Raw genomic sequence first — 26,792 nt, 5'->3', positions numbered from 1 at the left:
CTTCCGGTGGCTACAAAATTCAATTTCGGGCACTTAGATTATGTACAGCTAAATTTATGAAGACCCAACCTGCTTTCAATATTTGTTTGAAATAAGTACATTTGTTTTTTTAGGTAATTGAAATATATGAAGAAGAAGAATGCTAATAAATAATTTATTTTATTAGAAAGCCTTGGAATGACCTAACATTGGTTTACAAAAAGAATGTTTTTTTTTTTTTTACTCCTTTACCATTATGTTGATGTCTGCTCAGCTTAGTTGAGATTATGTCGCAGGTGCCTTGTTTGTTTTTAAAAATTTTTGCAACAACAAAAAAAGTAAAAAACTAAAATGGTACTTGATCAGGAAAAGTTAATTTTCCAATAACCATCTTATATTTAGGTATAGGAAAATGTGCTTCTTGGTTGATTTATAAATAATTTCATTCATTCATCTTATCATTATTTTGACTACATACCATAAATCAATGTAATTTTACTTGTAAAAAAAATAAAAAATGTCTATTTGTGAATTTTGCAAACTATTGTAACTTAATATGCATTTTGTTTACAAGTGTATTTGAATTCACACCATGCTTGTTTTTATTTTCTACTGTTTCAAAAAGGCACTGTTTCATTACAGACCGTACGCCATAAGACCTACACATGTTATAGAGACCAAATTTTTTTCCATCTTTAAATATGGTCAATATAGAATTTTCTTACTTATATAAAGGGGTCTTAAAGTGTGAGTGTGTGTGTGTGTGTGTGTGTGTGTGTGTGTGGTGGGGGGGGGATTATGTGGTTAATGAGTCAACTCTTTTGTGTTAAATAATTGGATTCATAAATTATAATATTCAATGAAAACACATTTTAGATAGAAATAGTATTTTTTTTATTCTAATCTGATTATCGGATTCAATTTCATTCTAATCAGTTCAGCCGATTTTGAGACCATTTAATACAACTGCAGTCATCTTTACATTTTTTATCATTTATTTAAAGAATGAGAATATTATTCAACATTGCTTTAGAGACTCAGAAAAAATATTTCTTCATCAAAACTGCATGTACATCATGTAGCTGAGGTTGTTTAACAATGAACAGGATAGAAATATGCATTGTACAGTTGAATGTAAACACTTATATTTATGCAGATTTCCAGGCAGCTATAAACTTCCTGTGGATCATTTAAAAACTTGTGTAAGTCTAGGGTGTGAGAGCAAGTCTATAAAATGGTATACACTCATAAAATGTTATCTTCATGAAACCAAAGTGTATATTCTCCTCTCTAGGATTGTACTGTTCAACCAGAGTAATGGCTTATGAGTCTTTGCCCTTCTCTGACCCCTGTGAGGTAAGCTCCATGGGTTGTGGTGTAGAAGTTCACATGTGTAGCTTCACCAGCAAACAACACCTGTAGATGCTTCAAAGACAGAAAACAGACAGAGAATCATTTTACCATTGCTTGGAAATTGTAATCTGCTAATTATCTATTATACTGTTATACAACTTTAATAAGAATATCAGGACATGTGTCTGTTTGTAATATTTAACAGATATGAATGACTAAAAAGACAAAATGTTTGAACACAAAAGGAGATGTTAAGCAGAATATTAGAGACTGATAGCCTCAGTCAACATTCACTTACATTGCACCTTTTTTCTCTTCATACAACCTGGTGTGGAAAGTGAACACGTCAGTGTTTACAGAGGGTGGAGCAACTTCATACTTTCTCTTGACATCTCTGACATACAGACAGACTTTAGGTCTCATAGTTTAGGTCACAATTGTATAAGAAGAATTAGCTGATCCAGACCCACACTCCTTACCAGTTGGTGGCAGTGAATGCCAACCACCAAAAAACTGCAGAAGAGGAAGACTTCTGGTGGCTTGTTGCTCTCCTTCTACTGCTTGCTTCACGCTGTTATTGTCACCGGTGTCTGTCCTATAATAAAAGCATGAATTAGAGCACTGCTGCTTGATTATTGTAGAGTATTCAAAAAAAGGTGAGACCATATACACACTGCATCGAAAACAAACGTTGAGTTTACTTAATTTATACTGGGAATGACTTGATTGGATTTTGGTCAGAAGTTTTGCTGTGGAATTCAGGAATTAGATGTCTAATTATCTAACCGGTTTTAGTCTATGTTTGTAATGTCGCATAAACATGTATTATAACAGAAAAAAATATCTTAATGTGAGCAGAGATATAATACGTAATCTCGAGCTTCATATTAAGCTATGTGTTGTATAACTAGGTGTAAAGACAGTAAAGAAAACAAATTGACTGTTAAATGACGTGATCTGAATAAAATGATTGGTTCTCAACTGGCTTTGCTTTAGGAACCAAATTTGGCAAGTGGAGACACAATGCTGCAACAAATCAGGCATTGGAACTTATTAAAACTACAATCAATTGCATGGGCCCATCAATGGGCAAAATTATTAGCCGAAGCCTGTTTATTTAAATATTCCAACTATACACGATTATATGGTTAGTTGCATTTTATTAATTGCATTTAGCATTGTTTTTTTCCCCCCTGCTGTCCGCGACCTGCGACTCATTTTTTGGCCGAGAACCAGTGATCAAACAGACAGATGATGTGGTGTGTCTGTCTGTATGTCAGAGATGTCAAGAGAAAGTATGAAGTTGCTCCACCCTCTGTAAACACTGACGTGTTCACTTTCCACACCAAGAGTGTCTCTTTTTCTTTCTCGCTGTCATTGCTCGCAAGGTGCCTTTGTTGAGGATGAGCATCAGATTCCTGTAAGCAATCCTTCACCAAAAATCTGCACCAACTACAGCCTTCAACGATGGAGATGTTCCAGAATCATCAAAGACCTTCAAGGAGAACTTTGGTGTTTGCCTTCATCGCATTATGGCTGTTTGTTGCCATTTCCTCCGATGAGGATTACTACAAGTTGTTGGGTATTTCGAGAGAGGCAGGCACTCGAGAGATCCGGCAGGCCTTCAAAAAGCTCGCTCTCACAATGCATCCGGACAAAAACCCTGTGAGTAGATTTATTTTGGCATGCCATCGAGCAATTAACACATCATCCTTTGGAGTGTCTCTGAGATCTCAGCAATTGTGTCTTTTTAGAACGATGAAACGGCCCACGACAAATTCTTGAAGATCAATCGGGCCTACGAGGTGTTGAAGGATGAGGACTTGAGGAAGAAATATGACAAGTATGGAGAGAAGGGCCTGCAAGATGAACAACAGGGAGGAAGATATGAAAGCTGGAACTATTACAGATATGATTTTGGTAATTGATTTCTCTCCATCATGCTCTGTATGGATATTATTGTAATTATTGTAAAAATGAATGTATGTTTAAAGCTCTTCAAGATATGCCATATTTGTCTATCCTCGAGAAAAAAAACATTTAAATGTGTTTTCCAGGAATTTATGACGATGATCAAGAAATTACTACACTAGACAGAGGGGACTTTGGTAAGTAATGAGCTGATCTGACACAGATCAAGCAGTATATTACATTTCGGGACAGACTGAAAAGGAGTCTAGAATGTTGGGATGAATCTCACGAAAACATGTCCAGATCACATTGCACTCCAAAATCAAAATAAGAAAATGTTTTCCATAAAGAAAATTAAGATATTTTTTGTACTATTTAGATTTGTGACAGACATTGTGACATAATTTTCATGACAATTAAACACATTTTCCCTATCAAGTATCATTACTGTAATGCATCCAGACAATTTACTTTTGAGCTCATTAGTGTACTACATACATTTATTTACTGTATACTATGAAAAAATATTGTAATGCAATTATTAAAAAATCAGCATAAATTATGTGCATTATAAAATATACTACTGTGATGTATAAATGCTTGTTATTGTTTAGCATTACAGCAATAAGGATTATGATATACACCTATCAGCCACAACATTAAAACCAACTGCCTAATATTGTGTAGGTCCCCATCGTGCCGCCAAAACAGCACCAACCCGCATCTCTGAATAGCATTCTGAGATGATATTCTTCTCACCACAATTGTACAGAGGGGTTATCTGAGTTATCGTAGACTTTGTGAGTTCGAACCAGTCTGGCCATTCTCTGTTGACCTCTCTCATCAACAAGGCGTTTCCTTTCACAGAACTGCCCCTCTCTGGAAGTTTTTTGTTTTTGGCATCATTCGGAGTAAATTCTAGAGACTGTTGTGTGTGAAAATCCCAGGAGATCAGCAGTTACAGAATTACTCAAACCAGCCCGTCTGGCACCAACAATCATCCATGCGATTATCTAATCAGCCAATCGTGTGGCAGCAGTGCAGTGCATAAAATCATGCAGATACGGGTCAGGAGCTTCAGTTAATGTTCCCATCAACCATCAGAATAGGGAAAAAATTTGATCTCAATGATTTGGACTGTGGCAAGATTGTTGGTGCCAGATGGGCTGGTTTGAGTATTTCTGTAACTGCTGATCTCCTGGGATTTTCACACACAGCAGTCTCTAGAATTTTCTCCAAATGGTGACAAAAACAAAACACATCCAGCATATATATATACACACACACACACACACAGTTGAAGTCAGAAGTTACATACACTTAGGTTGAAGTTATTAAAACAACATTTTTTTAACCACTCCACAGATTTAATATTAGCAAACTATAGTTTTGGCAAATCTACTTTGTGCATGATACGAGTAATTTTTCCAACAATTGTTTACAGACAGATTGTTTCATTTTTAATTGACTGTATCACAATTCCAGTGGGTCAGAAGTTTACATACACTAAGTTAACTGTGCCTAAAGCAGCTTGGAAAATTCCAGAAAATGATATCAAGCCTTTAGGCAATTAGCCAATTAGTTTCTGATAGGCTAATTGGAGTCAATTGGAGGTGTACCTGTGGATGTATTTTAAGGCCTATCTTCAAACTCAGTGCCTGTATGCTTGACATCATGGGAAATCAGCCAAGACCTCGGGAAAAAAATTGTGGTCCTCCACAAGTCTGGTTCATCCTTGGGAGCAATTTACAAATGCCTGAAGGTACCACATTCATCTGTACAAACAGTAGTACGCAAGTATAAACACCATGGGACCACGCACCGCTCAGGATTGAGATGCATTCTGTCACCTAGAGAAGAACGTAGTTTGGTGCGAAAAGTGAAAATCAATACCAGAACAACAGCAAAGGACCTTGTGAAGATACTGAAGGAAACAGGTAGACAAGTATCTATATCCACAGTAAAAGGAGTCCTATATCGACATACAGTAACCTGAAAGGCTGCTTGGCAAGGAAGAAGCCACTGCTCCAAAACCACCATAAAAAGCCAGACTACAGTTTGCAAGTGCATATGGGTAAAAAGATCTTACTTTTTGGAGAAATTTTCTCTGGTCTGATGAAACAAAAATGTAACTGTTTGGCCATAATGACCATCGTTATGTTTGGAGGAAAAAGGGTGAGGCGTGCAAGCCGAAGAACACCAACCCAACCGTGAAGCATGGGGCTGGCAGCATCATGTTGTGGGGGTGCTTTGCTGCAGGAGGAACTGGTGCACTTCACAAAATAGATGGCATCATGAGGAAGGAAAATTATGTGGATATATTGAAGCAACATTTCAAGACATTAGCCAGGAAGTTAAAGCTCGGTCGCAAATGGGTCTTCCAAACGGACAATAACCCCAAGCATACCTCTAAAATTGTGGCAAAATGGCTTAAGGACAACAAAGTCAAGGTATTGGACTGGCCATCACAAAGCCCTGACCTCAATCCAATAGAAAATTTGTGGGCAGAATTTAAAAAGCATGTGTGAGCAAGGAGGCCTACAAACCTGACTCAGTTACACCAGTTCTGTCTGGAGGAATGGGCCAAAATTCATATATATATATATATATATATATATGCTTAAACCAGATTGAAAAAAAAAAAAACTGTAATGGTCCCAATTATAGGCTTCATTTCCTTTGTGCAAAAAGATAATTATTTTAGGGTGAAATATGACTTGGCCATGTTCTTGACAGGTTTTTGTGAAATTCATCCATCGCCTCTTTTATTGCTCATCTTGTAGTATTCAAATAGTGGCTTAAACTGATTTGGAAATGGAGTGTTGTTACACAGGTTTGGTCTTTCCACAGATGCAGCAGTAAATTCTGGGGAAGTCTGGTTTGTTAATTTCTATTTCCCACGCTGCTCGCACTGTCACGAACTTGCCCCCACGGTATGTAACTTCACTTACACTAGTAATTTTGTCTTGTTTTCCAGTAAAAATATCGACATATTCTTAAAACAAGATATTGTCAAATATATAATATTTACTTGACGAGCAAAATGGCATAAGATATTAAGATAATTTTCAGAGAAATCTGACAAAATATACGAAATTTTATGCTTAAAAAAAAATCAAGCAGTGGGGTAACAAAAATAAACTTCTTTTCCCTTTGAAATAAGTTTCTTTTTCTTACCCCATTGGCAAATAGTTTCTTGATTCAAGCAAAAACCTTGCTAAATTTAGCTAGATTTTTTTTGAAAACAAGGCCATTTTGCTTGTCTAATAAATTGTTCGAACAAGACAAAAATACTAATTAAGAAAACAATTTTTTGCAGTGTAGTCACTTCCTCCTCACACATGTTTGGGTTGGTTTTGTTAATGTCATGTATTTTCCTGACCCTGCAGTGGCGGGAGTTTGCTAAGGAGATGGACGGTGTGATTCGGATCGGCGCAGTGAACTGTGGTGATAATGGCAGACTGTGCCGTAGTAAAGGCATTAGCAGCTACCCCAGCCTCTATGTGTTCAGAGCTGGAATGGTGAGAACATTCTGCCTTTGCTTTGTTAGTGTCTATATACATAACTGAACGTATACGGTATGTTTAATGTCTGTTGTCACTCTAAAGTACAAATGCAATCATACCAACAGAATCCAGAGAAGTACTATGGCGACCGATCGAAAGCAAGCCTCACCACGTTTGCAATGCAGTTTGTGCAGAGCAAAGTGACGGAACTGTGGCAAGGTATTCAGTTACATTTCAAATCCGTTTCAGTGAGGTCCAAATGAGACAACTTTAAAAATCTTGTGTGTGTTTTCTTTTTTTTTTTTTCTCTCATTTAAACCTGGAAATAAAGTGTTAAGATTTTGAAAAATCAGCATAAAAAAAAATTAAGATCCTGTAATTCCCCTAGGTCACTAATCAATATTTAGAAAATAAGAAATTCTGAGAATTGTTCATTTTTAAATTAAACTTTTCACTTAAATTCTTATGCGGATAAATAATTTGTAAAGAAAAAAGTAGCAGAAAAGGTCATTTGTATTCCCACTGTTTTAATAATATTATCGTTATCATTAATATCATTAAGCTATGTATAATGAATAGATATGAATACATTTTCATTTCCAGTTACGTTAGGGCTTCAAATAAATGATCAAGACTACAGTTGCAGAAGCCACACCTAACTAATTGTGAAGGGTTGATTATAACATGATCAACCGCTGTAAAAACATTTTAATGAATCAGAAACCTTGCTTCTGTATATACAGTAAAATATATATATATATATAAAATACAGTGGCTATAAAAAGTCTACACACCCCTGTTAAAACAGCAGATTTTTGTGATGTAAAAAATTAAACAAAGATAAATCATATCAGAATTTTTGCACCTTTAAATGTAAAAATTACAACCTATGCAATGCCACTGAAAAGCAAAGTGACACATTTCAGAAAAATAAATAAATAAAAAAAAAGAACCTAACTGAATAAGTGTGCACATCCCTGAACTAACACCCTTTGATGAAGTACCCTTTGATTTTATTACAGCATTCAGTCTGTTTGGATAATAGTCTATTAGCTTGGCACATCTTGACTTGGGAATATTTTCCCACTCCTCTTTGCAAAAACGTTCCAGATCTGTCAAATTGCGAGGGCATCTCCTGTGTACGGCCCTCTTCAGGTCCCCCCACAGATTTTCTATAGGATTCAGGTCTGGGTCTGGCTGGGCCAAAACATTAATCATTGTCATGCTGAAAGATTTCTTAATGTTCAGCTTTCTAACAGATGCCAGAAGATTATGTGCCAAAATTGACTGGTACTTGGAGCTATTCATGATTCCCTCCACCTTCACTAAAGCCCCAGTTCCAGCTGAAGAAAAGCAACCCGAAAGCATGATGCTGCCACCACCATGCTTCACCGTGGGTATGGTGTTCTTTTGCTGATGTGCTGTGTTGTTTTTGCGCCAAACATACCTTTTACAATTTTGGGCAAAAAGTTCAATCTTGGTCTCATCAGACCATAACACATTTTTCCACATGGTTTTGGGAGACTGGATATAGGTTTTTCATCAGAAAAGGCTTGGTCTTGCCACCCTACCCCATAGCCCAGACAGATGAAGAATACTGGAGATAGCTGTCACATGTAGGGAGCAGCCAGTACTTGCCAGAAAGAGCTGCAACTCCTTTAATGTTGCTGTAGGCCTCTTGACAGGCTCCCTGACCAGTTTTCTCTTTGTCTTTTCATCAATTTTGGAGGGACATCCTGTTCTTGATGATGTCACTGTTGTGCCATACTTTCTCCACTTGTTGATGACTGTCTTCACTGTGTTCCATGGTATATCTAATGCCTTGGAAATGTTTTTGTAGCCCTCACCTGAGCGATACCTTTCAGCAATGAGATCCCGTTGATGCTTTGTAAGCTCCTTGTGGCCCATGGCTCTTGTTGTAGCTGCAACCAAGATGTCAGAAAAATCCTACAAGAACAGCTGAGATTTATTTGGAGTTAATCAGAGTCACTTCAGGTGAAGACAGGTGTGTACTATTTCACATGAGTTTGATGATTGGTTGATTCTGAACACAGCCACATACCCAATTATAAAAGGGTGTGCACACTTATGCAGTTAAGTTGTTCTAAGTTTTTTATTTTTTTTGTTTTTTCTCTGAAATGTGTCACTTTGGTTTTCAGTGGCATTGCATAGGTTGTAATTTTTACATTAAAGGTGCAAAAAGTCTGTTATGATTTATCTTTGTTTCATTTTTTTACATCACAAAAACCTGCTGTTTTAACAGGGGTGTGTAGACTTTTTATATCCAGAGCGTGTGTGTGTGTGTGTGTGTGTGTGTGTGTATACATATATATATATATATATATATATACACACATATGCACACACACACATACACACACGTATATATATATTTATTATTATTATTATTATTATTTGTAAGTTGACAGTTAGGCAACTAGTCTTGATTTTTAACTGCAATAAGTCATTCAGGGACACCGTTTTCAGCTTGCATTGGATGTTTATCCGACATAAAGACTACGGCATGCAGATGAGTCACCTAAAATAAGTAATACATTTAAAATTCAATTCTATAAGTTAGGGCTGCACAACTGATCAAATAAATGAATTCTATTAATCGAAATTAAATGCAGTTCAATTGTGCAGCCCTATCTGAAGTTGAACAGGTTATTGTGAGACATCAGTTTTTATTTGCAAATGTTATTAGGTGTTTTTAGTTATATTTGAAAGCTGAAATTGTATCTCTAAAATTGGTTTGTATTTTCAGGGAATATCTTCACTGAGATCAATAGAGCGTTTACTGAAAAAATTGGCTGGCTGATAACGTTCTGTGCAGACACTGGGGGTAAGACAACTACTAAATCTTAATAATTGGAGCTTAGTTCCTGTAGCTCAACATGTCGGGCGTGGCACTTGCAATGCCAAAGTCACCAGTTCGATTCCCTGGGAACACAAATACTGATAAATGGATTGCATGACTGCCAAATGCATAAAATAGAAAATAATTACAGAAAGACTCTTGTTTTTGCCGAAAAGTCACTAAAACACCACCATTCCTCATAGATTGTCTGGAGGCTCAGACAAGACGGAAGCTCGCTGGAATGTTGGTAAGCACTGTGCAGGCATGTTTCATCTAATTCAATTCCAGTGACACATTATCATAAACAGAAAGCATTAAGAACGGGTATTCTCACAGTTGAAATCTGTTTTGTGAGCGTGAATCAACATTGTAAAGTCCTCCCTTTGCTTCGCTCTACAGGATGGTCTGGTAAATGTGGGATGGATGGATTGCTCCAAACAGGCAGATCTGTGTGACAGCTTTGAGATCACCACTAGCACGACAGGCCTCTTTCCCCCTGGCAGTTCCCTTGCTCAGAAAGGCAGCGTATTGGTGGGGACATCTTTCTAAAAATCATGCATTTGATTTTAGTAGCTCTTAATAGACCTAATTTGGTGATCTGGTTTTCATTTTGATTTACAGTATATGACTCTTATTTATCTTGCAGTTTATCCAGAGTTTGGATACTAAAGAAATATATGCACAAGTATTGAAGTATCTGCCTGACCTTGAGATTCTTACAAAGGACAGCTTTGAGGTAAGTTCTCAAGGGAATTTTATTAATATGAACAAGCATTTAAAAGAGTTTGTTGCAATGAATTGAACATATTCCAGTACCCCACCCAGCACTACCTGCAGTATCTTTGTTTACTCAGTAACAGCAGGGAACTGACACTCATGGTCAAATATGATTGTGTGGCACTGTTTTAAAGTGGCATGAACAGGGTCTAAAGATAACACCTGAATATGATGGGGTGAATTAGGAAAATCTACAGGCCATACATTTTTCTTAATGTCCATGAAATGGTATTTTGAATGAATTTTATTCCAAAATGTATTGTTGTCCCTATAGACATTGGAATTAAATTGCTGTTTTTTTACTTGCATATTTGTGTCTTGCCACATGGAGGTCTGGAGAGAAAAAAACCTTTTGGCATCCTAGAAAAACAAACAAAATGGTTTGTTTGTCTTTGATTTGAATGGCACATGCCAGACTATCGTTTTTACAGTGCAACTTAAAACCATGTAATTTTTCAGTTCCTAATAAAGTTACCAGCCAACTAGTGTGTAACTCGCCAAACTGGTGTGTTATTGGTGCATTACTTGCCAAAGCCAATTTTTTACTATCGGCAGGTGTTATTTTGTAACCTGGTGATTAAGGGGATAATATTTGTATTTATATCTATGGTTTTATAATTTCAGCATAAATTGGCTCATCACCGGTGGCTCATTAGCTTCTCCTTTGGACACAATGATCTGGCATCACATGAATATAAAAAACTCAAAGCTCTTCTGAAAGATGCGCACATACAGGTACGTGATTTTCTCTTTTTGTCCTTGTTTTTATTAAAATAGTGTCTGTCAATCTTCCCTGATTTATTTAAAGGAATAGGTCAACCAAAAATGAAAATTATGTCATCATTTAATCACCATTGTGTCGTTCCAAAACCATATGAATTACTTTCTTCGGTGGGACACAAAAAGAGATGTTTGAAGAATGTTTATGCAGGACTTTCACATACAATGGAAGCATACAGTGCCTGGTCACTGTAAAGGTCTTTTTATTTATTTATTTATTTTTTATTTTTTTTTGGAGCTTGACAGTTTCCTGGTTAAAGGGATAGTTCACCCAAAAATGAAGATTCTCTCATCAATTACTCACCCTCATGCAATCCCAGATGTGTATGACTTTCTTTCCTCTGCAGAACACAAACGAAGATTTTTAGAAGAATATCTAAAGTTTTATGCTCTATACAATACAAGTGAATGGTGATCAAAGCTTTGAAGCTCCAAAAATCACAAAGTCATCATAAAAGAAATTCATACAACTCCACTAGTTTAGTTCATGTCTTAAGCGATTCAGTCGGTTTTGGGTGAGAACAGACCAAAATGTAACTCTTTTTTTTCACTGTACATCTCGCCATTGCTGTCTCTTGGGATGATCATGATTTCAAGCTCGATTACGCTTCCTAGTGCTTGAGATGCCGCTATGAAGTATTATCGAGTTTGAAATCGTGATAGCCAAAGAGACTACTGATGTCACAATTTATAGTGGGAAAGGAGTTATATTTTGGTCTGTTCTCATCCTAAATCAATTGGATCACTTCAGAAGACATGGATTAAACCACTGTGGTCTTATGGATTACTTTTATGCTGCCTTTGTGTGCTTTTTGGAGCTACAAAGTTTTGGTCACTATTGACTTGCATTGTGTGGACCTGCAGAGCTGAGATATTCTTCTAAAAATCTTTGTGTTCAGCAGAAGAAAGTCAGTCAAATGCATCTGGGATGGCATGAGGGTGAGTAAATAATGAGAGAATTTGTATTTTTGGGTGAACTATCCCTTTAAGGGATCTCCTATAAAAGAGCAGTGAGAACATTCTTCAAAACGTCTCTTCGTGTTCCACAGTAGAATGTCAGTCATAGGGGTTTGGAACGACATGGTGTGTGAATGATGATAGAATTGTTAATTTGCGATGAACTTTTACTTTTAAGTCGTGCAGTTTCTGCTAAATGGTGCTTTTGTTTTGGATTCATCATGTTCATTTGTCTGCGCAGGTGGGAAAGGTGGACTGTATCTCAGATTCAGAGCTGTGCGCTTCTCTGTATATTCAGAAGCCCTGTGTGGCTGTTTTTAAAGGGGTTGGAATTCATGATTTTGAGATTCACCATGGTAAGTTCAGAAAAGTTATAGTAAGACTAGATATTGTGCATCTAAATAACCTTGTAGTGATTTAAAACAGTTTTTGGCTCAACCAGTAACACTAAAACTTGTAAACAACATTCATCCATATTTTAAAATTTTGTTCAGTACAGCCAATTCTTTCAAGATTGGGCTGGGTGATATTGAATATTTACAATATATTCACAATGATTTTGTTTCCTATATAAAATGAAGAAATAAGAGAGAATATAAAAACTGTGTTCAGATTTGTATTGTATTTTTTGTGGCAAATACATACTGTACATTTCATGAAATATACCATCAAAAGGCTGAAAAATATAGAAATATAATTGTTCTAGCTATATTGCCCAGTCGTAGTTTATATTGTTAACGCAATTTCTGATGCCAATTACGCTGTGTTTAATTGCCCAGGTAAGGATGCCCTGTATAACATTGTGGCCTTTGCAAAAGATAGTGTGAATTCCCATGTCACCACTCTGAGACCTGAGAACTTCCCCAATCGTGAGAAAGAGCCCTGGCTGGTTGACTTCTTTGCACCTGTGAGTTATCATTACATCTAAATCACTCTGTTAAACCTCTACTGGAAGCCTCTATTTGAACGCTAATAAAAATCTGCTTAGAACGTACACACATTGCCATGGCATCTTCCTGTCGATGGTTGATTCATGAAGCTCATAAGGGTGGGAAGTAATCTGCAGATGCAATCAAAGTGAACATTTTTGCCACAGTTTGCAATTCAAAAGTTAAAAGAGTTATTTCAGCCAAAAAAGAAAATTCTGTCATTTATTTACTCATCCTCATAATGTTCCAAGCCCATATGACTTGCTTTGCTCCAATAGCAAATGTTTTTGGGTGATCGTTTCTATGTATATTTGGGAATAATAGCTACTGTAATTTAGAGACACAGCATATTGGTGATTGATTATGGGTAATGTTTGTGTCCTGCAGTGGTGTCCACCATGTCGAGCTGCTCTCCCTGAACTAAGGAAAGCCTCCATCCAGCTCTTTGGACAGTTGAAATTTGGGACTCTGGACTGTACTGTGCATGAGGGGCTCTGCAGTATGGTAAATGAATCTGGCATGATGTGTAGTTTTGAAGTTGATGACACCTGTTTGGCTGATGCGCTCAGCAGTGACTAATTCTAGCTTTTTAATGTGGTTTCCTCTCTTCAGTAACACAGAGCATGTAGTTACCGGTAATATGTATTAAAGTCCTCTTTAGCTTCCTGTCTTACTGTTTATCTGTTGATCTACCATAAATTGTATAAAACCTTTTGAAACCTATCCACCGGAAAGCACAGCATTAATTTAACTTGCCCTGACTTACATTGGCCCCAAAAAGTATGTATCTACTAAAAACACATTGACACCTTTTGAAAATAATTGCAAAAATGGCTCAGAAAAGTTAGCTCCGACAATAGCAATAGCATAATTTGTTTTTATAGATGCCACTTAGATATTTTGATATCTAATACAGCAACATTGACATTTTTAAGGGTCTAAGTAATTTTCAGGGCCAACATATGTGTTGATATTGCTTATGAAATGTTTAGATCTCATGTAGGATAATTATAGGCCTCTTCATTTTTATAATAATAGTCAGATTTTACTTGAATATGAATATCCTTCTCACTTGCTTCTTTCCCTTCTTCAGTACAACATTAATGCATATCCAACAACTGTGATCTTCAACAAGTCCAGTATCCATGAGTATGAGGGCCATCACTCTGCAGATGGCATCCTGGAGTTTATAGAGGTGAGAGAAAGGCCTGAACACACAGATCACAATTGCATACATTCATGCTCTCATTTACAATTCCTACACAATAGGAACTGGGTGATATATTGAATATTCAATATATTTATAATAGGGCTGGGAAATTTAAAACGTTAATTACTGCGATTTAATAGTTGACTGTTTAATGCATACAAAAACATTTATGTAGTATCTATTATGCCACAAATGATTTCAGTTGAGCTTAACTAGTATTACACCCAGAATATTAATTTAAGTAAATATATTTGCGATTATATTTTAATGTTTGTTTTAATTTATAAAGTACAATAATTTATCGTGATTAATCGCGATTACTTGGTTTAAAAAATGTAATCAATTCACAGCCCTAATTTATAATAGTCTTGTGTAGCCAGAACTTTTTGACTAAAATGGCAAAAGTATTGCAGCTTACACTGGCCAAGGACCACTTCTTTTCATTTAGTCAGGAAGAGCTGTCTAAATGAGAAATAAAGCGAGCAATTACAGTTGTAGGTGTGCCGTCTGATGCTTAGACTATATTTAAAATGACTTGGCTGGTAATATAAAGTTGAGATTGTGAATATAACTGATTTTTATGCTATTATTTTTTTATTTATTTTTTTGCACTTAACTTTGCCAGAAACCATGGGCCCTATTTTAAGAGCACTAAGTGCAGTACAATGCGATAAGTCAAGTGTGCAAATTCAGTGGGCATGACCATGAAGTTTTGGTATTTTTGTGCAAGCGTGCGCTAAATCTAGGTGCAAGTGGGTTTGACGTAATTGCGTGCACAAAGCACTAATGGGGTGTGTTAAGTGCAATTTAATTTGGAGGTTCTTCTCAGGTTATTGCACCATCTGCATCTTTTTATGTAGTCCATTCCCTGTCAAGCACCAGTGATGTAAACAAAGACGGCACATTCATAAGAAGTTGGTAGTGTTGATAGGCTGAATGCATGAATTAGAAGAATAGGAATATGGACTCTTTTGTGTATTATCTGCATCCTTGTGGAATGTCAGGCATATTTCTAGTATGGCACACTGCTATAAATGCTCCCATGTAATTTCATAGAAAAGACAACATTTAGACCGCTTGGGTCTTCATCAGGCAGTGACAAAGAGGTCGAAACATTGTCTTTTCTATTAAATTACATGGAAGCATTTACAGCAGTGTCCATTTTTGATAGTGCACCTGCCTTAATGTTTGGATGTGTGCGTACTACAACTCTTTAGGCATATTTCTAGTGACACGCTCCTTTTATACACATGGAAAATATGTTTCTCGTCAGGATTTGGATGTACGCTCCATTAAATAATAGTGAATGTAAGTATTATTAATCAAATTGACCAAGTGACACACAAATCATGGCTAATATTAACAGTGATTATATCGGCCGTCCACGATTGGCTGTGGATTTTGTGGACCCACTTCACTTCTACCAGTCAATTTTCCTTTAAAACTAAAAAAAATATTTCTAAATTCAAATTACACTTTAAACTAAATGAAAATATAATCAAAATAATAAAGTCACAAAAGGTCAAAAATCGTATAAAACCACCTCCCTTAATATTTTAACATTTTACCCTAACCAACTTCTACCACCAGCCTCTTTGCAGTGATTTAAAAATCACTTTACGACAACAGGTGGGAAAAAATTAATACAAATTAGATCATAAATAAACAATTGTAAATTTAACCATAATAATAATAATAATAATAATAATACATGAAAAATAAACCATGACCTCTAGAGGGTTTTACACAAATCTCATAAAATTTAGTTTCATAAAACGGCTACATCAGTGATTGTCAGAGATATAATTTGATATTCCACTATATTTTCAGAGTTTGGACATTAACTTTATTACCACCTGAAAACAGTTGTTGTACTAAAAAGTCAGCGCAATGACCTTTTTCTCAGGAAAATAGCAAATTGCGCTTCGCGCCACTTCATTAACATACAGTACACCCACAGTTTGCGCGCATACACCCACAGATAGTGCAAACACTCTCACCAACACCCACTTGTGCTTTGTACTGGCACGAAAATTGCACTTTGAATTAGCGCGCTCTCAAAAATTCAATAAGATGTTGCGTATGTGTCATTACACTATTTTCACAATTCTTCTTTTTCTAGCACCTAGCTAATATGAGAGCATTTGGACAAATGTTTTTTGAAAGTGTCTCTGATTTAAACTTTAAAAAGCAGCATTAAAGTTATTGAATCAGTTCAAAATGTACATTTCAATGCATTGATTCTAAACTAATTCAACTATTTGCTCGTGCCGTCACTCAAAATGCATTGCATTTTTTCATATATGAATTTTTTTTATAAAATATATGTTGGTAAATATAAAGATATTTTTTTTTTCATTATGTTCATTTAGTGAAACGCAGTGTCCTTGATTATTTTAAACAGATTTTTATTTTATTTAGTTCTAACGGTAAACATGTCAAATCTACTTGGCAGTTTTGGTTGAAATGATGGTCCCTCTGATTAATTTCAGGACCTGGTGAATCCTGTAGTGGTGACTTTGAGCCCAGAGTCTTTCCAGGAGATGGTGAAGAGACGAAAGTCCACAGAGACATGGATGGTTGATTTCTATGCCCCATGGTGTGGCCCATGCCAGGCGCTGCTGCCTGAGTGGAGGAGAATGGCGCGGGTATCTGCTCTCATTTATTCCACAGATGACCAATTTGAGCACCATTACTTATCACCCGTTATTACTGGTCAATGCATTTGTGTATGATCTCACTGTGTCTGTTTCTAGATGCTGAGTGGGGTTATAAATGTGGGCACAGTCGACTGCCAGCATCACCACTCATTTTGTCAGGGTGAGAATGTGCAAGCTTATCCAGAGATACGCCTCTTCCCTCAGAATAGCAACCGCAGAGACCAATACCAGTGCGTGTCTCCCTCGAGAGCTAAAGAAGTGTCTTGTTCAGTACCTTGTACACAATTGCACACAGGCTCAACAAGTTCTGTTTTTCTCTCTCATTGTGAACAGAAGTTACAATGGATGGCATCGGGATGCCTTTTCACTCAAGACTTGGGCATTGAGGTAAGCAGGATCAACGTCACTTCCTGTTATTCAAAATATTAGGGCTAGGGTTGGACAAAATTCAAAATGCCTAATGGAAGAAGTAAAATACTGTAATTGTTTAGTTGATACTAATCAAGGCATGTTTTTCACAGGAACAATATTATTCAGTCATGTTAATGAATGCCAGTATTTACCTACATATGTTTTTACAAAGACAACGTGAATGCACATTAAAAATACATGATGGGAAAAATGCATTGCAAGCAAATCAGTTTTGAATAATTTAATTAAAATGGACAGTTTGAACTTAATCAAGGAAATAAATAGAATTAACCTACTCTAATGTTGTTGTTTGGTGAAAATAAGTCTTTAAGAAACTTTATGGCCAAATCAACCCAAAATAATTCACAATATTGCTTCAATTTTACATTGCTGGCAAAATCATTGTAAATATTTGAGATGTGTATATATTCCCCAACCTTGGGTACCGCCCAAAACCACACAATGTGTGCTGTTTATTATTCATTAAAGTAATAGTTCACCCAAAAATGAAAATTCTCTCATTTTCTCACCCTCCTGCCATCCCAGATGTGTATGACTTTCTTTCTTCAGCAGAACACAAATAAAGATAATATATGAAATATCTCAGCTCTGTTTGTCCATTCAATACAAGTGAATGATGGCCAGAACTATGAAGTTCCATAAGACTCCAGTGGTTAAATCCATGTCTTCAGAAGCAATATGATAGGTGTGGATGAGAAACAGGTCAATATTTTAAGTACTTTTTTTTTTTACAATAAATCTGCACTTTCACTTTCACTTCCACATTCTTCTTCTTTTTTTATTTCGATGAATGCGCATTCTTCGTGCATATTGCCACCTACTGGGCAGGGATGAAAATATATAGTAATAAAGGACTTAAATATTGATTTATTTCTTACCCACACCTATCATATCTCTTCTGAAGAAATGACCAACTGGAGTTGTATGGATCATTTTTATGCTGCCTTTGTGCTTTTTGGATATTGCAATGTTCTGGCCAACATTCACTAACATGAGACAACATTCACAACAGAGCTGAAATAATTTTCTAAAAATCTTTGTTTGTGTTTAACAGAAAGTCATACACATCTGGATTTTCATTTTTGGGTGAACTATCGCTTTAAGTATGGATTGAGTCAACAATGATGAGAGTGTTTTAGTGCTGTTTTTAGGAGTTATTATTGCTCTTGCAATAATGCTTATGCGTATTTGAAAGATACAGCACTTCTAAATTGCATTTTTTAACCTCTAATGCATGGACTCTTCTGTCTGTAGCTCTCTACCTCGGGCCTCAGTGGATCTGTCACCTGAAGACTTTAAGAGAAAAGTTTTGGGAGGAAAGGATCACTGGGTGTTAGATTTCTATGCTCCATGGTGTGGCCCCTGCCAGCACTTTGCCCCAGAGTTTGAAGTTCTTGCCAGGGTAAGACTTTTCCTAAATCTGAACTGACAATGATTACTGTACAGCGCTTCCTTCAGGAAATGCAAATGTAGTTGGAAATGCATTTTTATTGGCAGGACCAATGGGGGGGCTCATGCAGTGCTTTAGCCAATCACATGTATTCTAACCTTTCATGCAGTTTTGCATATACATAGCTTGGAAGTATTTGACCTCATTGACTTGCTTTGTATGGACAAAAACGCATCATATTTCCATCAGAAAATCTTAGTTTGTGTTCCGCACAAGATAGAAAGTCATACGAGTTTGAGATGAAATAAGGGTGAATTAATGACAACAGAATTATAACTATTTCTTTAAACATTTTAAATAGGTTTGTTAATTTTCCTGTTTTTATATTGTAACCTTAATTTCAGAATTGAAAACAAAAAGCCACAGAAGCTGGCGTGGCATTAAAAACAAACAAGTATCCAAATATGTCCAAATAGATTTTGAGGCCACTGTACGTAGTTTTACACATCCCTAATCAGTCACCTGTTCATGCCTCCTGCAGATGATGAAGGGTACTGTGAGAGCTGGCAAAGTGGACTGTCAGGCACACTACCAGACCTGTCAGAGTGCTGGCATCAAGGCTTACCCAAGTGTCAGGTTTTACCCGCATCTGGGCACTCCACGGGTAAGGCTAGTACAGCAAAATGCGGTCAAACATTTTATTCAGGATGTTCTCCGGGTTGCCTTTCTAATGGGTATCTTCTATCTGTCTTCACCCTCAGCGAGATCAGGGTGGAGAACACATTAACAGCAGAGACTCCAATGTCATTGCAGACATTGTGCGACAGCGACTCCAGCAGCTAGCCACACAGGGAAAGTCCTCCAAACTCAAAGTAAGAGACTGTCTGCTTTTGGATTTTGGATGGGTTTAGGAATAAATTTGCTATGTTCTGTACTCAAGGTCTGAATTCAAGTCTAAATTTTTGGCATGGAAAGTTTTAAAATGAAATAATGCATCTAACTCTTCATGGCGAGTTTGAAAAGTGGTACTGTGATGATCCATAGTGCTATTCAGAGGCCATGTAAAAAATAGAAAAAGATTGTTGGAATGCCGAAAACTTGCGGTGAATAGTATTTATTAATACAGAGAAGCATTTCCCTACATCTATTTTTACATTTTAATGAACAAGACATGAAAAATGCCAAGTAGAGACTTTTCGTGAACATGTTTGAGTGATGCGCAAAGAATCGTTGAATTGATTCTCTGAAACAGACTTTTTAAACTGATACAAGGAAATGAAATAAACTTACCAAAGGATTTCTTGCGAAAATAGTTGTAGCGCATCAAAATAAAGCTGATGGAAATGCAAATTATCGCTAAAATTTCACAAGTGTCGACATTATATATTTCCGTTTAACTCTAGCGCATAAACTCTATGTCAATACTTCAAATGTCGTGAAAAACTGGCTTGGAAACACTTTTTGTCGAGAAAATTGGCGTTAATGCAAAAATATAGCGTCACATGACAGAATTTACCCCAATCGTTAGCCTGTGTTAATCATGACGACAAGGTATACATCCTTGAAAGCCAATTTATTGTACGTGATTATGGATTGATCTTAACGGCATACCTGCACAGATCCGATGCTGCAAACGTGACACTTCCAGGAGTGCCAACACAAATATCTCGTATCATGCACATCGACAAGTGCACAGAGAACAAATTAATGGCCACTGTTTGTGATTAATTTAATCGCGGTAGCCATCCGTAGCCAAAGTTGCTTTTCCACACCATTCAAAATAATAGATGGCAGTCATGGAATTAGCCCATAATACAAAAAAAAAAAAATAATAATAATAATTTATGTTGATCAAAATTGGGACATCTGGGAGGCGATAAACACACATTTCTGTATGGAAACGGCTTAAGGGCAGATTTCTTTTGCGATAAACCAAAACGTATGCGATAAAGTGTTTTTTAGGCATGACGTCATCACGTACACCATTTTTATCGATAAAAGGCCATTCCAATGGAAACAGGCAGAAGATGGCAAATGTCCCAAACTTTTTTTTTTACGCATTTTCACTGTCGATAACAAAATAGCGCAAAAAGTGGATGGAAACTAGGCTACCGTAACCTCTAATCTTTTTTTTATTTTTATTTGTATTTTTTTTAAGAAAAGTAGGGACGTGTCAAAATTCATTTTTGTGGTAATCAACATTATGCCACAAATGCATACGCTGAGGTTTTAATAATATTTTAAGCATTATATCATGTAGTAATGTTTGTTAATGTTAATTATAAATGGATATCTATGGTTTCTGGTGAAGAAATGTGTTGGTTCTTTCTGAACTATCGACAAAACTAGTTTTAACTTGGTTCAGTGTTCCTGTATAACTATGTCAGACATGTAAAAGGTTGATGAATACACATTCTCAAATGTTTAACACTTCTAAAGCCTGAGAAATGTGATGTGTGTGTGATTCCTTGGTGAAAAGTTCAAATCTACCAACACCAGCTGTGACTCAATTGGGTCTTATTAGAGCATCCGTGATATTAATGAAAATGACCCGACATAAATAAGTCAGTAAGTAAAAATCCCGAGTTTGTCCTGATCCGCTGATCCTGGTAGAAATTTAAAGAAGCCCAAATCACCAATTATCTTTTGGAAACTGGGTATTTCAACCCCACAAACAGCACTTTTTGGGCATTTTCAGCTCAATTGAAACAAAACGCCCATTTCTGGGGTGCCAAAAGATCCAGGAAGTGCCGTAGCAGAGCATTTTTAATGGAGATATTGATTTTTTTTCAGAAGAATGTTAACTTTATCAGTATTTTGTGAATATCAAACTTGTCGTCCAGCACTAGTGTGAACACTCCAAACTGAATAAATAAACTAATGTTTACGTCAAATCTATTCCCTTTACTTTCCTACAGGATGAACTGTAAGACTTCAACCATCTTTCAATACACAGAAACTCTTGCCTGTGGAATGATAACGCACACGCAAAAGGAAGGACTCTTTGATGAGAGAAAGATTTGTTTGAGTTTGTTTACTGCCAAACAGACTGTAGAGAGAGTGACTTCACCTCAGCTGCTTCAAAGAGGGTTCGAAGAGGAAATCACAGTGGATTTTCAGGACTCAACAAACACCTCCAAATGTGTTATTGATGCAAGACAAGGTCACCACAGTGCAATTTATTTATGACTGTCCATAATATATGAATGTGCTGTTAAAAATGACTGAATCTTTATTTCTTGTATTTATAACTAACAATAGATGCATTTGTCCAGTTGCATAAAGTTTTGTTGTATTTTTCTTAGTAAAATGCAATTTAGAGTTCTGTTCAACTTCAGAAGGCTCTTTTATTGTCTTTTTCTAGAATACATTCTAGTTCTCATTCTGTCAAAGTTGCCAAATCATGGAGTATTTTGTAGAAAGCATAAAACTACACTGGTTAGAGTGGATTCTTGGTAAACTCTGTAGTTTAATTTAATTTTTTTCTGCACTATTTTGTATTTTATTTCCCAGCAGTCATATGTGTTTGGAGAGATCCATTGTAGAATAAACCTCTTCACTTTCCATTTTTCCCAACATGGTTTAATGTCATCTTCGGTATTGTGAGGGTGTGTAAATATTCTCATGACTGTGTCGTTTTAGAAGGAGGCCACTAGGAGTCAGTGAGGTAACATCAATGGCTTCAGACCTAAAACACAAAGAAACAGTCTCTGTTCATTTTATTCAGTTGATTGTTCAATATTACACAATGTCCAGATAAACACTTATTAAAAATTTTTAATTTTAGGAATACGACACCTTGTCACTGGGGAAGTGCCCTCAAAGGTACACCCACTCTGAACTTTTGCATGTCAATCGAAATGTATTTGTACCTTATCTGTCCCTAATGGGTACATATTGGTACCTGAAGTTATAAAGAAGGTACAGAGGGTTTACCTTTGAGGGTACTTCCCCAGTAACAAACAGTTGTACCCCCGAAGGAACAATTTTTGCCATAGCCATGATAGCTTTTCATGAAGCTATTTTTATATCTGTGTTAGAACATTGCGATCCTTCGCAAGGATATGCAGAGAATCAGGTGTTCCACAGAAACCCTAACCGTAACCCTACCACTAAATCTAACCCTAACCTTAGTAACCACGAATGAGACCCTCACAACATGAGGAATACCTTTTAGACAGGCCCATTTTTTGCAGAAAAATCTGCGGAATGTGTTTAAACTAGGGATATTGATTTTAACGCATTAAGAGGAACTAAGAACTGTACGTTGTGTATGTGCACAAGGCTTGTGAGAATTAAATCAGGGTAGCAAATTACTGGTTGCTCATATGACAACATAGCTCAACATTATAAGTTGTCAAGGGTTCCTGGGTAGCTTAGCAAGTATTGAAGCTGACTACCACCCCTGGAGTCACCAGTTTGAATCCAGGGTGTGCTGAGTGACTCCAGTCAGGTCTCCTAAGCAACCAAATTGGCCCGGTTGCTAGTGAGGGTAGAGTCACATGGGGTAACCTCCTTGTGGTCGCATTTAGTGGTTCTCACTCTCAGTGGGGCGTGTGGTAAGTTGTGCGTGGATTGCGGAGAGTAGCATGAGCCTCCACATGCTGTGAGTCTCCACGGTGTCATGCACAACGAGCCACGTGATGAGATGCGCAGACTGTCTCAGAAGCGGAGGCAACTGAGACTTGTCCTCCGCCACCTGGATTGATTGAGTAACCGCGCCACCACGAGGACCTACTAAGTAGTGGGAATTGGGCATTCCAAATTGGGAGAAAAGGGGATAATAAAAAAAAATGTAATGCATGCGACCACGTGATTTTTCTGTGGTATTTTATTTAATGAATGCCTATAGCTTGGCCAGTTATTGGACTGCATTTATACCTCCTCTAAAAATGCAGTTTGTGAAGCTACTAAATGCTGAGAAATGCAATAAATAAAAAAAAATTTAAAAAAAACAATGTATCTGTTGAAATCAGAAATTATCTCATTATTTGGCAACAGACTGCTGACGGCAGTAGCCTAAATGTAACAACAATTGTGCATTTACAATTCTGTTTTACTAAATATTTATTTCTCAAAGGTACTAAAAGAATCGATAAGAGGAATCCGAATCTTTCAAAAAAAATGTATTCCCATCCCTAATCCCAGGGCAGGTTGGATCTTTAGGGTGTGCAAGTTGTTGTCTCTTTAAAAGTTTCTCTTTGGTGCACAAAGAAAATTGTTAAGGGTAATTTTGACCATTAGAGAACATCGGAATAAGGGGGGATAAGTGTGTGTGTTTTGTGCATGTGCGTATGCGTGTGAATGTTCTGCCCAGGTCAGGCAGCATTCCCAGAGCTGTGGTTGCCCTGGTGATGCCTGGGGAAACTGGGCGACCATGCGGGATTGCTACAAGTTTATTTTCTTTCATTCCGAGGTGGAAAAATCCCACCTGGGACCGCTGGACAGGCTCTTTCTGCTGGCAGCACTTTTCATCAGTTCTGCATGGCGTCAGCGAGTTGTTGCATTTTGTTTTTGTTTTTTTTATGAGAGGAACGTTAGAGTTCACGGAAAACAACTATACGCTTTTAAAAACTTTTTTGGACAATCATACAAATGTGTTTTGAAATTTATATTGTGATTAAAGTTTTATACTTTTTTTTTTTTTTATTAAACTGCACACCAAAATAATAAGTTTTTGTGATTTTAATTGTGTCTGTTCATTCAGTCTTTTATTTTGCTGCAGTCCTTGGAACCACATGACTCTTTTCTCCATCAGCCTTAATGATTTTTCTCCATCAGGTGCAAAATTTAATTAAAAAGACTTTTAAGCTCCCTGATGACTATCCATTTAGATGCTAATAGCTACTGGGAAGGGGAAAGTCTACATAATGACGTAACATTTTTGTGTGTGTGTGTGTGTTTGTGTCTAGACAGATAACTTCTGGTAAACTCAACCTTGCCATGTCACAGAAAGGTCCAATTTCTTTTATTTTTATATCAAACTTAGGCCTAATGACCTTGACACTCAACCATGGTGGTCTACAAGTATACTTTCTGTTATATTTTCTGTTGGTTTTCTTTTCACATGACATAAAAATGGCTTCCTGAATGTTGCTTTTACCTGGTCGTCGCTAGGTAAGCACACTGTCTGTGTTTATTGTGTTTATTTGGCGTCCCACAGAAACCCTACACTTACCCGTAAATCTAGCCCTAACCTTAACCCTACCACTAAATCTAAAACTAAACCTAATCTTAGTAACCGAATGAGACTTTGGGCAACAGAAGGTTTACTTTTAAGACATAGCCATTCCTAGGCCTAGAATGTGATTTAATCAAAAAACAAAATCTGCTGCCTTTTCTATTTTATTTTATTGTGCTGATTTTGCAGAAAAATAACACGTAAAAAAATAGCGTAATTAATCACGTACGGAAATTCCATAGTATAAGCAATGTTCCTACCATCGGGACAATTCAAATTTGCTCCAAAAGTGTCTGTCTGATGCATGAGTAGGCCTACCTAGAGCAACAATTAAAAATAGAGCAGAGGAAAGTAGGCCAATAATAGAGTTATATTCAATGATATGGAAATAAAACAAAAGTATTTTGACTTTTAAAGACTTTTTGTTTCATCTAAATGCTTTACTTGTGTAAATGCTTTAAAAAAACATAATATAATATAATGTATTTGAATTATCTAACTTAAAATATTTATTAGACCTCTGTATTATTATTTTAATTATTCAAAATGTCCTTTATTTGGGGGCCTTTCTCAATAAATATTGGTATACGGTTAATTCAGTTAATCAATCAGCACATTATGTAATTCATTCTATAAAAAAGTTGAATCGACTGATAGTCCTAATTTAAACTGAAAAAGTTAAAATAAGTTGAGAGTACTTAAAAGTCTTAATGGCTGCTGAAAGCATTATAAATTTGATATATTTTAGCATGTTTTCTGTGGAATCTGCGGGTGCAGATTCAGTATATGTCTGTTATATATACTGACATATAAATAGTATTTTGGAAAAAAAAGCTTCTCCACTGATTATTTAAAGAAATAATAATAAAGGCCAAACTACTTAATATTTTTTCCAAGTTTTTCTTATTACAATCCCCAGACAGTTATACCACCAGGGCATTTATTTATTTATTTATTTATTTATTTACAAATATCATGCATTTTTGACATTTAAAAACTTTAAATGTAATTTCACCATGTTTTGTCTGTAATTAGGGTATATGGAAGATATTTTATTACTGTTTATGCCACTTGACATTTTTTTATTTATTTATTTTTTTAAATGTATGAAATAACCTGCCGTAATATGTAAGGATACTATTAATAGAACATGGCAAATGAGTTTTAAACAAAAAAAAAAAAACAAAGTAAAAAAAATCCCTTTACATCTTCTCAAACATCCTTATTTGTCACTGACCTACATGCAGAATTTTCTGCCCAATAAAATTAGTTCAATCAACTTTCTATCATGCAAATCTCCAGTTTGATGTGTAAAAGCACGTGTTAATGGTTGGGTAAATAAGATACCAAACAGATAAAGCATCTATTTGTCCAGACAATGCAAATGTGATAATTGGGGTTTTGTAAGCAGCTCTGCGCCAAGTCTGTCCTCTTTGATTGGCTATCCAAAAGCAGCTTGTAGCTGCTTATCATAGAGATCTTATCATAACGGGTTTGTCTTTAAGCATACTCAGTCCTCAAAACCTCACGGCAGGTTGTACTTGACCAATTAGTGTTGGCTTTTCCCCTGAGAGGAAGAAGCTTATTTTCAGATAATTAATTATTTAGTATACAAAGCTAAGCACTAAGTAAACAAGAAAAACACAAGGCAAAGCCTCATAGTTCTGAAGAACGGAATTGTGGGAGAGTCTAGAAGAATGTGTTGCTCAAAATGAATCTGGTAGAAAGAGGAAAACAGCTGCAGGAACCATGACAAATCCCTTCGAAATGGGAGTTAGAGCCCATTCTCACCTGGCTAGTCCTCAGTGTTTGTCTTTATCCCGCACTTCAAGGGCTTGGATCTCGCTAAAGGAATAAGTCGACCCCA

General features: G+C 36.4%; 1 protein-coding gene across 3 annotated transcripts; it reads left to right on the top strand.

The window, feature by feature from the left end:
• The first annotated feature begins 1,166 nt into the window (after positions 1–1,166).
• Positions 1,167–22,308, top strand: LOC127447911 (dnaJ homolog subfamily C member 10-like). 3 transcript variants are annotated; one of them, XM_051710103.1, is made up of 23 exons: positions 1,167–1,455; positions 2,721–2,997; positions 3,087–3,252; positions 3,390–3,440; positions 6,094–6,176; positions 6,633–6,764; positions 6,875–6,968; positions 9,517–9,594; positions 9,813–9,856; positions 10,009–10,140; positions 10,256–10,345; positions 11,011–11,121; positions 12,365–12,479; positions 12,903–13,030; positions 13,440–13,556; positions 14,146–14,247; positions 16,755–16,910; positions 17,019–17,152; positions 17,256–17,309; positions 18,609–18,756; positions 19,286–19,408; positions 19,506–19,616; positions 21,663–22,308. In XM_051710103.1, exons 2-23 carry the CDS (start codon positions 2,800–2,802, stop codon positions 21,672–21,674), a joined length of 2,379 nt encoding a protein of 792 aa, XP_051566063.1. In that variant the 5' UTR covers positions 1,167–1,455; positions 2,721–2,799; the 3' UTR covers positions 21,675–22,308. The 3 variants fall into 3 exon arrangements, with proteins under 3 accessions (XP_051566063.1, XP_051566062.1, XP_051566064.1); XM_051710102.1 differs by having other exon boundaries at positions 1,167–1,988; XM_051710104.1 differs by lacking the exons at positions 19,286–19,408; positions 19,506–19,616; positions 21,663–22,308 and having other exon boundaries at positions 1,167–1,988; positions 17,019–17,082.
• The last annotated feature ends 4,484 nt before the right edge of the window (positions 22,309–26,792 follow it).

The sequence above is a fragment of the Myxocyprinus asiaticus genome, chromosome 11 (assembly GCF_019703515.2).
Source record: "Myxocyprinus asiaticus isolate MX2 ecotype Aquarium Trade chromosome 11, UBuf_Myxa_2, whole genome shotgun sequence".
Classification (NCBI taxonomy): Eukaryota; Metazoa; Chordata; class Actinopteri; order Cypriniformes; family Catostomidae; genus Myxocyprinus; species Myxocyprinus asiaticus.
The sequence above is the reverse complement of the archived record's forward strand: the minus strand, read 5'-3'. Positions and strand labels throughout refer to the sequence as shown.

What these genes read in the sequence shown, in the direction of transcription:
- LOC127447911 (XM_051710103.1), top strand. Translation starts at nt 2,800, where the DNA reads ATGGAGATGTTCCAGAATCATCAAAGACCTTCAAGGAGAACTTTGGTG. An exon ending in TTACAAAGGACAGCTTTGAG is followed by an intron (nt 10,346 to 11,010) that starts GTAAGTTCTCAA and finishes TTATAATTTCAG; the next exon opens with CATAAATTGGCTCATCACCG. An exon ending in TGGTTGACTTCTTTGCACCT is followed by an intron (nt 13,031 to 13,439) that starts GTGAGTTATCAT and finishes TGTGTCCTGCAG; the next exon opens with TGGTGTCCACCATGTCGAGC.